Here is a 15,669-nt window from a genome sequence, read left to right as displayed (position 1 = left end):
CTGTCTGTCTGTTTGTTTGTCCCTTCCAGGTGAACCCTGTCTGTCTGTCTGCCTGCTTGTCTGTCTGTCTAACTGTCTGTTTGTCCCTTCCAGGTGAACCCTGTCTGTCTGTCTGCCTGCTTGTCTGTCTGTCTGTCTGTCTGTTTGTTTGTCCCTTCCAGGTGAACCCTGTCTGTCTGTCTGCCTGCTTGTCTGTCTGTCTAACTGTCTGTTTGTCCCTCCCAGGTGAACCCTGTCTGTCTGTCTGTCTGTCTGCCTGCTTGTCTGTCTGTCTAACTGTCTGTTTGTCCCTCCCAGGTGAACCCTGTCTGTCTGTCTGTCTGTCTGCCTGCTTGTCTGTCTGTCTAACTGTCTGTTTGTCCCTCCCAGGTGAACCCTGTCTGTCTGTCTGTCTAACTGTCTGTCTGTCTAACTGTCTGTTTGTCCCTCCCAGGTGAACCCAGACTACAACAACACATTTGTGTTTGAGAATGACTTCCCAGCCCTGCAGCCTAATGCTCCTGACCCAGGATATAACCAACATCCACTGTTCCAGTCTAAAGCAGCCCGGGGCGTCTGGTGAGGAGGACATCATTATTCATCTCCAATTCAGTCATCTTGGTGTGATATTAATAACAACTCAGACAAGACAAGTATAACTGAATGATGGTTTTTTAAACAGCTCTTGGAGGCAAATTGAAGAAAACATTATTCCTGCTTTAGTTTCTAATCAGCTATGACCACTAGGTGGCGACGCTGTCTTTAGAATCCAAGACCAGACATTGAGGATCTCAAAGCTGAGGATATATTGACATGTAGCCCAGACACAAGGTCTGCCAGCAGTTTAACATGCTGAATTATTAAAAAACTATGAGGCCTTTTCACACTGCATTCTCTGAGCCCAGGCCTTTTTTTTACCCTGTTTTCTCCCCAATTTTGTGGTATCCAATTGGTATTTAGAGTCTTGTCTCATCGCTGCAACTCCCGTACGGACTCGGGAGAGGCGAATGTCGAGAGCCGTGCGTCTTCCGAAACACAACCCAACGAAGCCGCACTGCTTCTTGACACGATGCCCACTTAACCCGGAAGCCAGCCGCACCAATGTGTCGGAGGAAACACCGTGCACCTGGCGATCGTGTCAGCGTGCACTGCGCCCGGCCCGCCACAAGAGTTACTAGTGCGTGACAAGGGAAAAACCCTCCCCTAACCCGGACACTGGGCCAATTGTGCGCCGCCCCATGGGTCTCCCGGACGCGGCGGTCTCCCGGACGCGGCCGATTGCGGCTGAGCCTGGACTCGAACCCAGAATCTCTAGTGCCACAGCTAGAGACCACTGCGCCACTCGAGAGGTCCCAGGGTAGGATATATATTTTATGGTAGGGTAGGGTAGAATCTTTTGTATTATGGTATGTATGGTAGGCTATTTTATGTTATGTTAGGGTCGGGTTGGTAGAGTATGATATTTTATTTTAGAGTAGGATATTTTATGGTAGAGTAGGATATTTTATGTTAGATTTGGTAGAGTAGGATATTTTATGTTAGAGTAGGATATTTTATGGTAGAGTAGGATATTTTATGTTAGGGTTGGTAGAGTAGGATATTTTATGGTAGAGTAGGATATTTTATGTTAGGGTTGGTAGAGTAGGATATTTTATGGTAGAGTAGAATATTTTATGGTAGAGTAGGATATTTTATGTTAGGGTTGGTAGAGTAGGATATTTTATGTTAGGGTTGGTAGAGTAGGATATTTTATGGTAGAGTAGGATATTTTATGTTAGGGTTGGTAGAGTAGGATATTTTATGGTAGAGTAGGATATTTTATGTTAGGGTTGGTAGAGTAGGATATTTAATGGTAGAGTAGGATATTTTATGGTAGAGTAGGATATTTTATGTTAGGGTTGGTATAGTAGGATATTTTATGGTAGAGTAGGATATATTTTATGTTAGGGTTGGTAGAGTAGGATATTTTATGGTAGAGTAGGATATATTTTATGTTAGGGTTGGTAGAGTAGGATATTTTATGGTAGAGTAGGATATTTTATGGTAGGGTAGGGTAATGAAGCTGCCAGTTGAGGACTGCCTAGAAGGCCAGCATCGCAGAGTCGCCTCTTCACTGTTGACGTTGAGACTGGTGTTTTACGGGTACTATTTAATGAAGCTGCCAGTTGAGGACTTGTGAGGCATCTGTTTCTCAAACTTGACACTAATGTACTTGTCCTCTTGCTCAGTTGTGCACCGGGGCCTCCCACTCCTCTTTCTATTCTGGTTAGAGCCAGTTTGCGCTGTTCTGTGAAGGGAGTAGTACACAGCATTGTACCAGATCTTCAGTTTCTTGGCAATTTCTCACATGGAATAGCCTTCATTTCTCAGAACAAGAATAGACTGATGAGTTTCAGAAGAAAGTTATTTGTTTCTGGCCATTTTGAGCCTGTAATTGAACACACAAATGCTGATGCTACAGATACTCAACTAATCTAAAGAAGGCCAGTTTTATTGCTTCTTTAAATAAGCACAAAACTTTTCAGCTGTGCTAACATAATTGCAAAAGGGTTTTCTAATGATCAATTAGCCTTTTTAAAATGATAAACTTGGATTAGCTAACACAACGTGCCATTGGAACACATGAGTGATGGTTGCTGATAATGAGCCTCTGTACACCTGTAGATATTCCATAAAACATCAGCCATTTCCAGCTACAATAGTCATTTACAACATTAACAATGTCTACACTGTAATTCTGATCAATGTGCTTTTCTAAGTGACCCCAAACTTTTGAACGGTAGTGTATATCTCTCTCTATATATATTTCTCTCTCTATATATATATGTATATCGCTATCTATATATATATATATATAGCTCTATATATATATATATATAAGTTTACGTGTCGGAAGTTTACATACACTTAGGTTGGAGTCATTAAAACTTGTTTTTCAACCACTTCAACAAATTTCTTGTTAACAAACTATAGTTTTGGCAAGTCGGTTAGGACGTCTACTTTGTGCATGACACAAGTCATTTTTCCAGCAATTGTTTACAGACAGATTATTTCACTTATAATTCACTGTATCACAATTCCAGTGGGTCAGACGTTTACATTCACTAAGTTGACTGTGCCTTTAAACAGCTTGGAAAATTCCAGAAAATGATGTCATGGCTTTAGAAGCTTCTGATAGGCTAATTGACATAATTTGAGTCAATTGGAGGTGTACCTGTGGATGTATTTCAAGGCCTACCTTCAAACTCAGTGCCTCTTTGCTTGACATCGTGGGAAAATCAAAAGAAATCAGCCAAGACCTCTGAAAAAAAATTGTAGACCTCCTCAAGTCTGGTTCATCCTTGGGAGCAATTTCCAAACGTTTGAAGGCACCACGTTCATCTGTACAAAAAATAGTACGCAAGTATAAACACCATGGGACAACGCAGTCGTCATACCGCTCAGGAAGGAGACGCGTTCTGTCTCCTAGAGATGAACGTACTTTGGTGCGAAAAGTGCAAATCAATCCCAGAACAGCAGCAAAGGACCTTGTGAAGATGCTGGAGGAAACGGGTACAAAAGTATCTATATCCACAGAAAAAAAAGTCCTATATCAACATAACCTGAAAGGCCGCTAAGCAAGGAAGAAGCCACTGCTCCAAACCGCCATAAAAAAGCCAGACTACGGTTTGCAACTGCACACGGGGACAAAGATCGTACTTTTTGGAGAAATGTCCTCTGGTCTGACGAAACAAAAATGTAACTGTTTGGCCATAATGACCATCGTTATGTTTGGAGTAAAAGAGGGGGAGGCTTGCAAGCCGAAGAACACCATCCCAACCGTGAAGCACGGGGGTGGCAGCATCATGTTGTGGGGGTGCTTTGCTGCAGGAGGGACTGGTGCACTTCACAAAATAGATGACATCATGAGGAAGTACAATTATGTGGATATAGCAACATCTCAAGACATCAGTCAGGAAGATAAAGCCTGGTCGCAAATGGGTCTTCCAAATGGACAATGACCCCAAGCATACTTCCAAAGTTGTGGCAAAATGGCATAAGGACAACAAAGTCAAGGTATTGGAGTGACCATCACAAAGCCCTGACCTCAATCCTATAGAAAATGTGTGGGCAGAGCTGAAAGTGTGTGCGAGCAAGGAGGCCTACAAACCTGACTCACTTACACCAGCTCTGTCAGGAGGAATGGGCCAAAATTCGCCCAACTTATTGTGCGAAGCTTGTGGAAGGCTACCCGAAACATTTGACCCAAGTTAAACAATTTAAAGGCAATGCTACCAAATACTAATTGAGTGTATGTAAACGTCTGACCCACTGGGAATGTGATGAAAGAAATAAAATATGAAAGAAATAATTCTCTCTACTATTATTCTGACATTTCACATTCTTAAAATAAAGTGGTGATCCTAACTGACGTAAGACAGGGAATCTTTACTAGGATTAAATGTCAGGATTGTGAAAAACTGAGTTTAAATGTGTTTGGCTAAGGTGTATGTAAACTTCCCGACTTCAATTGTATATATACACTGCTCAAAAAAATAAAGGGAACACTTAAACAACACAATGTAACTCCAAGTCAATCACACTTCTGTGAAATCAAACTGTCCACTTAGGAAGCAACACTGATTGACAATACATTTCACATGCTGTTGTGCAAATGGAATAGACAAAAGGTGGAAATTATAGGCAATTAGCAAGACACCCCCAAAAAAGGAGTGATTCTGCAGGTGGTGACCACAGACCACTTCTCAGTTCCTATGCTTCCTGGCTGATGTTTTGGTCACTTTTGAATGCTGGCGGTGCTCTCACTCTAGTGGTAGCATGAGACGGAGTCTACAACCCACACAAGTGGCTCAGGTAGTGCAGTTCATCCAGGATAGCACATCAATGCGAGCTGTGGCAAAAAGGTTTGCTGTGTCTGTCAGCGTAGTGTCCAGAGCATGGAGGCGCTACCAGGAGACAGGCCAGTACATCAGGAGACGTGGAGGAGGCCGTAGGAGGGCAACAAACCAGCAGCAGGACCGCTACCTCCTTTGTGCAAGGAGGTGCACTGCCAGAGCCCTGCAAAATGACCTCCAGCAGGCCACAAATGTGCATGTGTCAGCATATGGTCCCACAAGGGGTCTGAGGATCTCATCTCGGTACCTAATGGCAGTCAGGCTACCTCTGGCGAGCACATGGAGGGCTGTGCGGCCCCACAAAGAAATGCCACCCCACACCATGACTGACCCATCGCCAAACCGGTCATGCTGGAGGATGTTGCAGGCAGCAGAACGTTCTCCACGGTGTCTCCAGACTCTGTCACGTCTGTCACATGTGCTCATGTGCTCAGTGTGAACCTGCTATCATCTGTGAAGAGCACAGGGCGCCAGTGGCGAATTTGCCAATCTTGGTGTTCTTTGGCAAATGCCAAACGTCTTGCACGGTGTTGGGCTGTAAGCACAACCCCCACCTGTGGACGTCGGGCCCTCATACCACCCTCATGGAGTCTGTTTCTGACCGTTTGAGCAGACACATGCACATTTGTGGCCTGCTGGAGGTCATTTTGCAGGGCGCTGGCAGTGCACCTCCTTGCACAAAGGCGGAGGTAGCGGTCCTGCTGCTGGGTTGTTGCCCTCCTACGGCCTCCTCCACGTCTCCTGATGTACTGGCCTGTCTCCTGGTAGCGCCTCCATGCTCTGGACACTACGCTGACAGACACAGCAAACCTTTTTACCACAGCTCGCATTGATGTGCCATCCTGGATGAACTGCACTACCTGAGCCACTTGTGTGGGTTGTAGACTCCGTCTCATGCTACCACTAGAGTGAGAGCACCGCCAGCATTCAAAAGTGACCAAAACATCAGCCAGGAAGCATAGGAACTGAGAAGTGGTCTGTGGTCACCACCTGCAGAATCACTCCTTTTTTGGGGGTGTCTTGCTAATTGCCTATAATTTCCACCTTTTGTCTATTCCATTTGCACAACAGCATGTGACATTTATTGTCAATCAGTGTTGCTTCCTAAGTGGACAGTTTGATTTCACAGAAGTGTGATTGACTTGGAGTTACATTGTGTTGTTTAAGTGTTCCCTTTATTTTTTTGAGCAGTGTATATATATACAGTGGGGAGAACAAGTATTTGATACACTGCCAATTTTGCAGGTTTTCCTACTTACAAAGCATGTAGAGGTCTGTAATTTTTATCATAGGTACACTTCAACTGTGAGAGACGGAATCTAAAACAAAAATCCAGAAAATCACATTGTATGATTTTTAAGTAATTAATTTGCATTTTATTGCATGACATAAGTATTTGATACATCAGAAAAGCAGAACTTAATATTTGGTACAGAAACCTTTGTTTGCAATTACAGAGATCATACGTTTCCTGTAGTTCTTGACCAGGTTTGCACACACTGCAGCAGGGATTTTGGCCCACTCCTCCATACAGACCTTCTCCAGATCCTTCAGGTTTCGGGGCTGTCGCTGGACAATACGGACTTTCAGCTCCCTCCAAAGATTTTCTTTTGGGTTCAGGTCTGGAGACTGGCTAGGCCACTCCAGGACCTTGAGATGCTTCTTACGGAGCCACTCCTTAGTTGCCCTGGCTGTGTGTTTCGGGTCGTTGTCATGCTGGAAGACCCAGCCACGACCCATCTTCAATGCTCTTACTGAGGGAAGGAGGTTGTTGGCTAAGATCTCGCAATACATGGCCCCATCCATCCTCCCCTCAATACGGTGCAGTCGTCCTGTCCCCTTTGCAGAAAAGCATCCCCAAAGAATGATGTTTCCACCTCCATGCTTCACGGTTGGGATGGTGTTCTTGGGGTTGTACTCATCCTTCTTCTTCCTCCAAACACGGCGAGTGGAGTTTAGACCAAAAAGCTCTATTTTTGAATCATCAGACCACATGACCTTCTCCCATTCCTCCTCTGGATCATCCAGATGGTCATTGGCAAACTTCAGACGGGCCTGGACATGCGCCTGCTTGAGCAGGGGGACCTTGTGTGCGCTGCAGGATTTTAATCCATGACGGCGTAGTGTGTTACTAATGGTTTTCTTTGAGACTGTGGTCCCAGCTCTCTTCAGGTCATTGACCAGGTCCTGCCATGTAGTTCTGGGCTGATCCCTCACCTTCCTCATGATCATTGATGCCCCACGAGGTGTGATTGACCATCATCTTGAACTTCTTCTATTTTCTTCTATTTTCTAATAATTGCGCCAACAGTTGTTGCCTTCTCACCAAGCTGCTTGCCTATTGTCCTGTAGCCCATCCCAGCCTTGTGCAGGTCTACAATTTTATCCCTGATGTCCTTACACAGCTCTCTGGTCTTGGCCATTGTGGAGAGGTTGGAGTCTGTTTGATTGAGTGTGTGGACAGGTGTCTTTTATACAGGTAACGAGTTCAAACAGGTGCAGTTAATACAGGTAATGAGTGGAGAACAGGAGGGCTTCTTAAAGAAAAACTAACAGGTCTGTGAGAGCCGGAATTCTTACTGGTTGGTAGGTGATCAAATACTTATGTCATGCAATAAAATGCAAATGAATTACTTAAAAATCATACAATGTGATTTTCTGGATTTTTGTTTTAGATTCCGTCTCTCACAGTTGAAGTGTACCTATGATAAAAATTACAGACCTCTACATGCTTTGTAAGTAGGAAAACCTGCAAAATCGGCAGTGTATCAAATACTTGTTCTCCCCACTGTATATATATATATATTTTTTTTAAATATATATATATATATAATATATATATATATATATATATATACATATATATATATATACTGTACCAAGATTTTTTTAAATGTATCCGGGATTGCACATTAAAGTCGGGTACTTATTTCCATTGTGGCTCATATGTTTTGGTTATACTGTTCACTCTTCAACCAGCTTTGACATTATTTTAAAAGTGGTGATGGTTTGTATGGCTTTGAGTTGTTGTGGTAGTTTGTTCCACTCATCAGCACCGGTGTATGACAAGGTCTTCTTACCAGATAGACTATTGTAGTTCAAACAGGGAATATTACAGTATCTGCCTCTGGTATTATGCTGGTGGACATATCTAACTAATTAAAAATATTTGGATAGTTACCTGGGGGCTTGTTGTTTGTCAGCAAGGTGATATTGTTGTTGTTTGTTTGTCAGCAAGGTGATGTTGTTTATTGTTGTTGTTTGTTTGTCAGCAAGGTGATGTGTTTCCACCCCCGGTCTGACGTCACACTGCCTCTCATGACGCTTCCTGACATCATCAAAGTGATTGACAAGTGGGCGGAACTGATGGTGGATCTAGGGTCCACCTACCCCTGGGTCCAGGTAAGGTCTGGTCTGTGTCTGAGTAGGAGTGCTGGTCTAGGATCAGGTCATATTATTCATTATGATTAAAAGGGAGAACGGGTCAGAAATCAGCACATATGTCCCCAGGTGTTGATCCTGTTATTCCCTTCACCCTGGGAAGCACGAGGGCAGAGGAGGGTTGCTGTCAACATGGACTGACCATAGAGAAACCATAGAGAAGGCCTTCAGCCCGGAGATTCACAGACCATCGGATGTTAAATCCAATTGATTGGTCGTACACATTTTTCCGACGTTATCGCAGGTGAAATGCTTATGTTTCTATCCTCAAGAGGGCAGGATAGAAAACTATACAAAACTATACACACAAATCCCCAAAATTAAAATGGATAAATATCAGAACGAGTCTGTACATGCATATATATAATTGTGGGTATAGACAGTATATGAATAGAAAAGGCATGTACAGCAGTAGTTATATGGGATGGTGTGTATACACAGTAGTTATATAGGATGGTGTGTATAGACAGTAGTTATATAGGATGGTGTGTATAGACAGTAGTTATATAGGATGGTGTGTATAGACAGTAGTTATATGTGATGGTGTGTATAGACAGTATAGACAGTAGTTATATAGGAGGGTGTGTATAGACAGTAGTTATATAGGATGGTGTGTATAGACAGTAGTTATATAGGATGGTGTGTATAGACAGTAGTTATATAGGATGGTGTGTATAGACAGTAGTTATATGTGATGGTGTGTATAGACAGTATAGACAGTAGTTATATAGGAGGGTGTGTATAGACAGTAGTTATATAGGATGGTGTGTATAGACAGTAGTTATATAGGATGGTGTGTATAGACAGTAGTTATATAGGATGGTGTGTATAGACAGTAGTTATATAGGATGGTGTGTATAGACAGTAGTTATATAGGATGGTGTGTATTGACAGTATGGACAGTAGTTATATAGGATGAACCAGGACTAGAATACAGTATTATACATATGAAGTGGACAGCAGTAGTTATATAGGATGAACCAGGACAAGAATACAGTATGAAGTGACAGCAGTAGTTATATAGGATGAACCAGGACTAGAATACAGTATGAAGTGGACAGCAGTAGTTATATAGGATGAACCAGGACTAGAATACAGTATTATACATATGAAGTGGACAACAGTAGTTATATAGGATGAACCAGGACTAGAATACAGTATTATACATATGAAGAGGACAGCAGTAGTTATATAGGATGAACCAGGACTAGAATACAGTATTATACATATGAAGTGGACAGCAGTAGTTATATAGGACGAACCAGGACTAGAATACAGTATTATACATATGAAGTGGACAGCAGTAGTTATATAGGATGAACCAGGACTAGAATACAGTATGAAGTGGACAGCAGTAGTTATACAGGATGATCCAGGACTAGAATACAGTATTATACATATGAAGTGGACAGCAGTAGTTATATAGGATGAACCAGGACTAGAATACAGTATTATACATATGAAGTGGACAGCAGTAGTTATATAGGATGAACCAGGACTATAATACAGTATGAAGTGGACAGCAGTAGTTATACAGGATGATCCAGGACTAGAATACAGTATTATACATATGAAGTGGACAGCAGTAGTTATACAGGATGATCCAGGACTAGAATACAGTATTATACAGTATGAAGTGGACAGCAGTAGTTATATAGGATGAACCAGGACTAGAATACAGTATGAAGTGGACAGCAGTAGTTATACAGGATGAACCAGGACTAGAATACAGTATTATACATATGAAGTGGACAGCAGTAGTTATATAGGATGAACCAGGACTAGAATACAGTATGAAGTGGACAGCAGTAGTTATATAGGATGAACCAGGACTAGAATACAGTATTATACATATGAAGTGGACAGCAGTAGTTATATAGGATGAACCAGGGTTGTTATTTTACCTGAATTGCATATAGTCCTTTTTTGTAGCTGGATCTTTGTATAATTTTGAGTCATACAAAAATTCTTCTATGGATTTTATATGGCAGTTGGCAACCAACTTTAAGGCCATTTTTACATTAGAGTTGTTTAGCAGACGCTCTTATCCAGAGCTACTTACATAATCAATTAGGGTCAAGGGCTCATCAACGTATTTTTATATTTGTCAGCTCAGGGATTCGAACCAGCGACCTTTCAATTACTGGCCCAACGCTTTTAACCACTTGGCCTCGTCTTAACGGCTTGACTACCTTCCGCCACCAACTGACCTGGAGTTTGAACCTCGTTCATCTTTCAGTCCCCCAGGTATCTGCTCCTAAGAACCATGGTATATTATTGGGGGATGGGTCAAATTGACCTGCATGATACGCGTCTGCTTATAAGTGATATACAGGCTCTATTATTTTTAGTTAATACCTTTATTCATGTAGTTTACTACTACTATCACCCTCTGGGGACGGACAGGGGAAGTCTTTATCCTCCTGTCTTCTATCACCCTCTGGGGACGGACAGGGGAAGTCTTTATCCTCCTGTCTTCTATCACCCTCTGGGGACGGACAGGGGAAGTCTTTATCCTCCTGTCTTCTATCACCCTCTGGGGACGGACAGGGGAAGTCTTTATCCTCCTGTCTTCTATCACCCTCTGGGGACAGACAGGGGAAGTCTTTATCCTCCTGTCTTCTATCACCCTCTGGGGACGGACAGGGGAAGTCTTTATCCTCCTGTCTTCTATCACCCTCTGGGGACGGACAGGGGAAGTCTTTAACCTCCTGTCTTCTATCACCCTCTGGGGACAGACAGGGGAAGTCTTTATCCTCCTGTCTTCTATCACCCTCTGGGGACGGACAGGGGAAGTCTTTATCCTCCTGTCTTCTATCACCCTCTGGGGACGGACAGGGGAAGTCTTTATCCTCCTGTCTTCTATCACCCTCTGGGGACGGACAGGGGAAGTCTTTATCCTCCTGTCTTCTATCACCCTCTGGGGACGGACAGGGGAAGTCTTTATCCTCCTGTCTTCTAGCACCCTCTGGGGACGGACAGGGGAAGTCTTTATCCTCCTGTCTTCTAGCACCCTCTGGGGACGGACAGGGGAAGTCTTTATCCTCCTGTCTTCTATCACCCTCTGGGGACGGACAGGGGAAGTCTTTATCCTCCTGTCTTCTATCACCCTCTGGGGACGGACAGGGGAAGTCTTTAACCTCCTGTCTTCTATCACCCTCTGGGTACAGACAGGGGAAGTCTTTATCCTCCTGTCTTCTATCACCCTCTGGGGACGGACAGGGGAAGTCTTTATCCTCCTGTCTTCTATCACCCTCTGGGGACGGACAGGGGAAGTCTTTAACCTCCTGTCTTCTATCACCCTCTGGGGACGGACAGGGGAAGTCTTTATCCTCCTGTCTTCTATCACCCTCTGGGGACAGACAGGGGAAGTCTTTATCCTCCTGTCTTCTATCACCCTCTGGGGACGGACAGGGGAAGTCTTTATCCTCCTGTCTTCTATCACCCTCTGGGGACGGACAGGGGAAGTCTTTAACCTCCTGTCTTCTATCTCCCTCTGGGGACGGACAGGGGAAGTCTTTATCCTCCTGTCTTCTATCACCCTCTGGGGACGGACAGGGGAAGTCTTTATCCTCCTGTCTTCTATCACCCTCTGGGGACGGACAGGGGAAGTCTTTATCCTCCTGTCTTCTATCACCCTCTGGGGACGGACAGGGGAAGTCTTTATCCTCCTGTCTTCTATCACCCTCTGGGGACAGACAGGGGAAGTCTTTAACCTCCTGTCTTCTATCACCCTCTGGGGACGGACAGGGGAAGTCTTTATCCTCCTGTCTTCTATCACCCTCTGGGGACGGACAGGGGAAGTCTTTATCCTCCTGTCTTCTATCACCCTCTGGGGACGGACAGGGGAAGTCTTTATCCTCCTGTCTTCTATCACCCTCTGGGGACGGACAGGGGACGTCTTTATCCTCCTGTCTTCTATCACCCTCTGGGGACGGACAGGGGAAGTCTTTATCCTCCTGTCTTCTATCACCCTCTGGGGACGGACAGGGGAAGTCTTTAACCTCCTGTCTTCTATCACCCTCTGGGGACGGACAGGGGAAGTCTTTAACCTCCTGTCTTCTATCACCCTCTGGGGACGGACAGGGGAAGTCTTTATCCTCCTGTCTTCTATCACCCTCTGGGGACAGACAGGGGAAGTCTTTAACCTCCCTCCAACAGGATGCTTCCTCACAGGGTGTGTGTGTAGTTGGTGGGGTCCGGGTGTGTGTGGTGGGGGAATCCTTGTGTCTTTTCAGGGACTCTGAAATGTAATCACAATCGTATGTTCATACCTGGCTTTAACTATACGTGATTAGATTACCATACTAGACTAAGACCTATCTTTCACTGTGTTTCAGATCTTTGAGAATAAAGGAGCCATGATGGGCTGTTCCAACCCCCATCCTCACTGCCAGGTAAGCCACCCTGTTCCAACCCCCATCCTCACTGCCAGGTAAGCCAGTCTGTTCCAACCCCCATCCTCACTGCCAGGTAAGCCAGGCTGTTCCAACCCCCATCCTCACTGCCAGGTAAGCCATCCTGTTCCAACCCCCATCCTCACTGCCAGGTAAGCCATCCTGTTCCAACCCCCATCCTCACTGCCAGGTAAGCCAGGCTGTTCCAACCCCCATCCTCACTGCCAGGTAAGCCATCCTGTTCCAACCCCCATCCTCACTGCCAGGTAAGCCATCCTGTTCCAACCCCCATCCTCACTGCCAGGTAAGCCATCCTGTTCCAACCCCCATCCTCACTGCCAGGTAAGCCATCCTGTTCCAACCTCTATCCTCACTGCCAGGTAGCGCCATCCTGTTCCAACCCCCATCCTCACTGCCAGGTAAGCCATCCTGTTCCAACCCCCATCCTCACTGCCAGGTAAGCCATCCTGTTCCAACCCCCATCCTCACTGCCAGGTAAGCCATCCTGTTCCAACCTCTATCCTCACTGCCAGGTAAGCCAGTCTGTTCCAACCCCCATCCTCACTGCCAGGTAAGCCATCCTGTTCCAACCCCCATCCTCACTGCCAGGTAAGCCAGTCTGTTCCAACCCCCATCCTCACTGCCAGGTAAGCCAGTCTGTTCCAACCCCCATCCTCACTGCCAGGTAGCGCCATCCTGTTCCAACCCCCATCCTCACTGCCAGGTAAGCCAGTCTGTTCCAACCCCCATCCTCACTGCCAGGTAAGCCATCCTGTTCCAACCCCCATCCTCACTGCCAGGTAAGCCATCCTGTTCCAACCCCCATCCTCACTGCCAGGTAAGCCATCCTGTTCCAACCTCTATCCTCACTGCCAGGTAAGCCATCCTGTTCCAACCCCCATCCTCACTGCCAGGTAAGCCAGCCTGTTCCAACCTCTGTCAGCTTGTCTTTTCTGGTACCCACTCCTGAAAGAGAGGTTTCATTAGACTCCATTGAACAACAAGGCAGACCGGTCCAGTATATGACCCTCCATCAGTCTGTAATAATGGTCACATTGTTGGACATTACTGTTATACAGTCTGCTACATTAACTTGTAACTGTGTGTTTATCAGGGGGGGCAGATGCTCGCTGGCTGTTATAGCAGTAATGTTCCAACATCTAGTGGAAAGCCTTCCCAGAAGAGTGGAGGCTGTTATAGCAGTAATGTTCCAACATCTAGTGGAAAGCCTTCCCAGAAGACTGTTATAGCAGCAATGTTCCAACATCTAGTGGAAAGCCTTCCCAGAAGAATGGAGGCTGTTATAGCAGCAATGTTCCAATAACTAGCGGAAAGCCGTCCCAGAAGAGTGGAGGCTGTTATAGCAGCAATGTTCCAACAACTAGTGGAAAGCCTTCCCAGAAGAGTGGAGGCTGTTATAGCAGCAATGTTCCAACATCTATTGGAAAGCCTTCCCAGAAGAGTGGAGGCTGTTATAGCAGCAATGTTCCAACATCTATTGGAAAGCCTTCCCAGAAGACTGGAGGCTGTTATAGCAGCAATGTTCCAACATCTAGTGGAAAGCCTTCCCAGAAGAATGGAGGCTGTTATAGCAGCAATGTTCCAATAACTAGTGGAAAGCCGTCCCAGAAGAGTGGAGGCTGTTATAGCAGCAATGTTCCAACAACTAGTGGAAAGCCTTCCCAGAAGAGTGGAGGCTGTTATAGCAGCAATGTTCCAACATCTATTGGAAAGCCTTCCCAGAAGAGTGGAGGCTGTTATAGCAGCAATGTTCCAACATCTAGGGGAAAGCCTTCCCAGAAGAGTGGAGGCTGTTATAGCAGCAATGTTCCAACATCTAGTGGAAAGCCTTCCCAGAAGAGTGGAGGCTGTTATAGCAGCAATGTTCCAACATCTAGTGGAAAGCCTTCCCAGAAGAGTGGAGGCTGTTATAGCAGCAATGTTCCAACATCTAGTGGAAAGCCTTCCCAGAAGAGTGGAGGCTGTTATAGCAGCAATGTTCCAACATCTAGTGGAAAGCCTTCCCAGAAGAGTGGAGGCTGTTATAGCAGCAATGTTCCAACATCTAGTGGAAAGCCTTCCCAGAAGAGTGGAGGCTGTTATAGCAGCAATGTTCCAACATCTAGTGGAAAGCCTTCCCAGAAGAGTGGAGGGTGTTATGGCAGCAATGTTCCAACATCTAGTGGAAAGCCTTCCCAGAAGAATGGAGGCTGTTATAGCAGCAATGTTCCAACATCTAGTGGAAAGCCTTCCCAGAAGAATGGAGGCTGTTATAGCAGCAATGTTCCAACATCTAGTGGAAAGCCTTCCCAGAAGAGTGGAGGCTGTTATAGCAGCAATGTTCCATCATCTAGTGGAAAGCCTTCCCAGAAGAATGGAGGCTGTTATAGCAGCAATGTTCCAACATCTAGTGGAAAGCCTTCCCAGAAGAATGGAGGCTGTTATAGCAGCAATGTTCCATCATCTAGTGGAAAGCCTTCCCAGAAGAATGGAGGCTGTTATAGCAGCAATGTTCCAACATCTAGTGGAAAGCCTTCCCAGAAGAATGGAGGCTGTTATAGCAGCAATGTTCCAACATCTAGTGGAAAGCCTTCCCAGAAGAATGGAGGCTGTTATAGCAGCAATGTTCCAACATCTAGTGGAAAGCCTTCCCAGAAGAGTGGAGGCTGTTATAGCAGCAATGTTCCAACATCTAGTGGAAAGCCTTCCCAGAAGAATGGAGGCTGTTATAGCAGCAATGTTCCAACATCTAGTGGAAAGCCTTCCCAGAAGAGTCGAGGCTGTTATAGCAGCAATGTTCCAACATCTAGTGGAAAGCCTTCCCAGAAGAGTGGAGGCTGTTATAGCAGCAATGTTCCAACATCTAGTGGAAAGCCTTCCCAGAAGAGTGGAGGCTGTTATAGCAGCAATGTTCCAACATCTAGTGGAAAGCCTTCCCAGAAGAATGGAGGCTGTTA

The 15,669-nt window shown here is 45.2% G+C and overlaps 1 protein-coding gene across 1 annotated transcript in view; it reads left to right on the top strand.

Annotated features, from left to right (window-relative positions):
- galt (galactose-1-phosphate uridylyltransferase) overlaps positions 1–15,669 on the top strand; it is a 168,051-nt gene that overhangs the window by 16,303 nt on the left and 136,079 nt on the right. The window contains exons 3-5 of the mRNA XM_071342938.1: positions 434–558; positions 8,147–8,276; positions 12,656–12,712. Coding sequence (XP_071199039.1) covers positions 434–558; positions 8,147–8,276; positions 12,656–12,712 — 312 coding nt within the window. The remainder of the gene's footprint in view (positions 1–433; positions 559–8,146; positions 8,277–12,655; positions 12,713–15,669) is intronic.

This window comes from Salvelinus alpinus, chromosome 1 (genome assembly GCF_045679555.1).
Source record: "Salvelinus alpinus chromosome 1, SLU_Salpinus.1, whole genome shotgun sequence".
NCBI lineage: Eukaryota > Metazoa > Chordata > Actinopteri > Salmoniformes > Salmonidae > Salvelinus > Salvelinus alpinus.
This window is presented reverse-complemented; position numbering and strand designations above follow the sequence as displayed.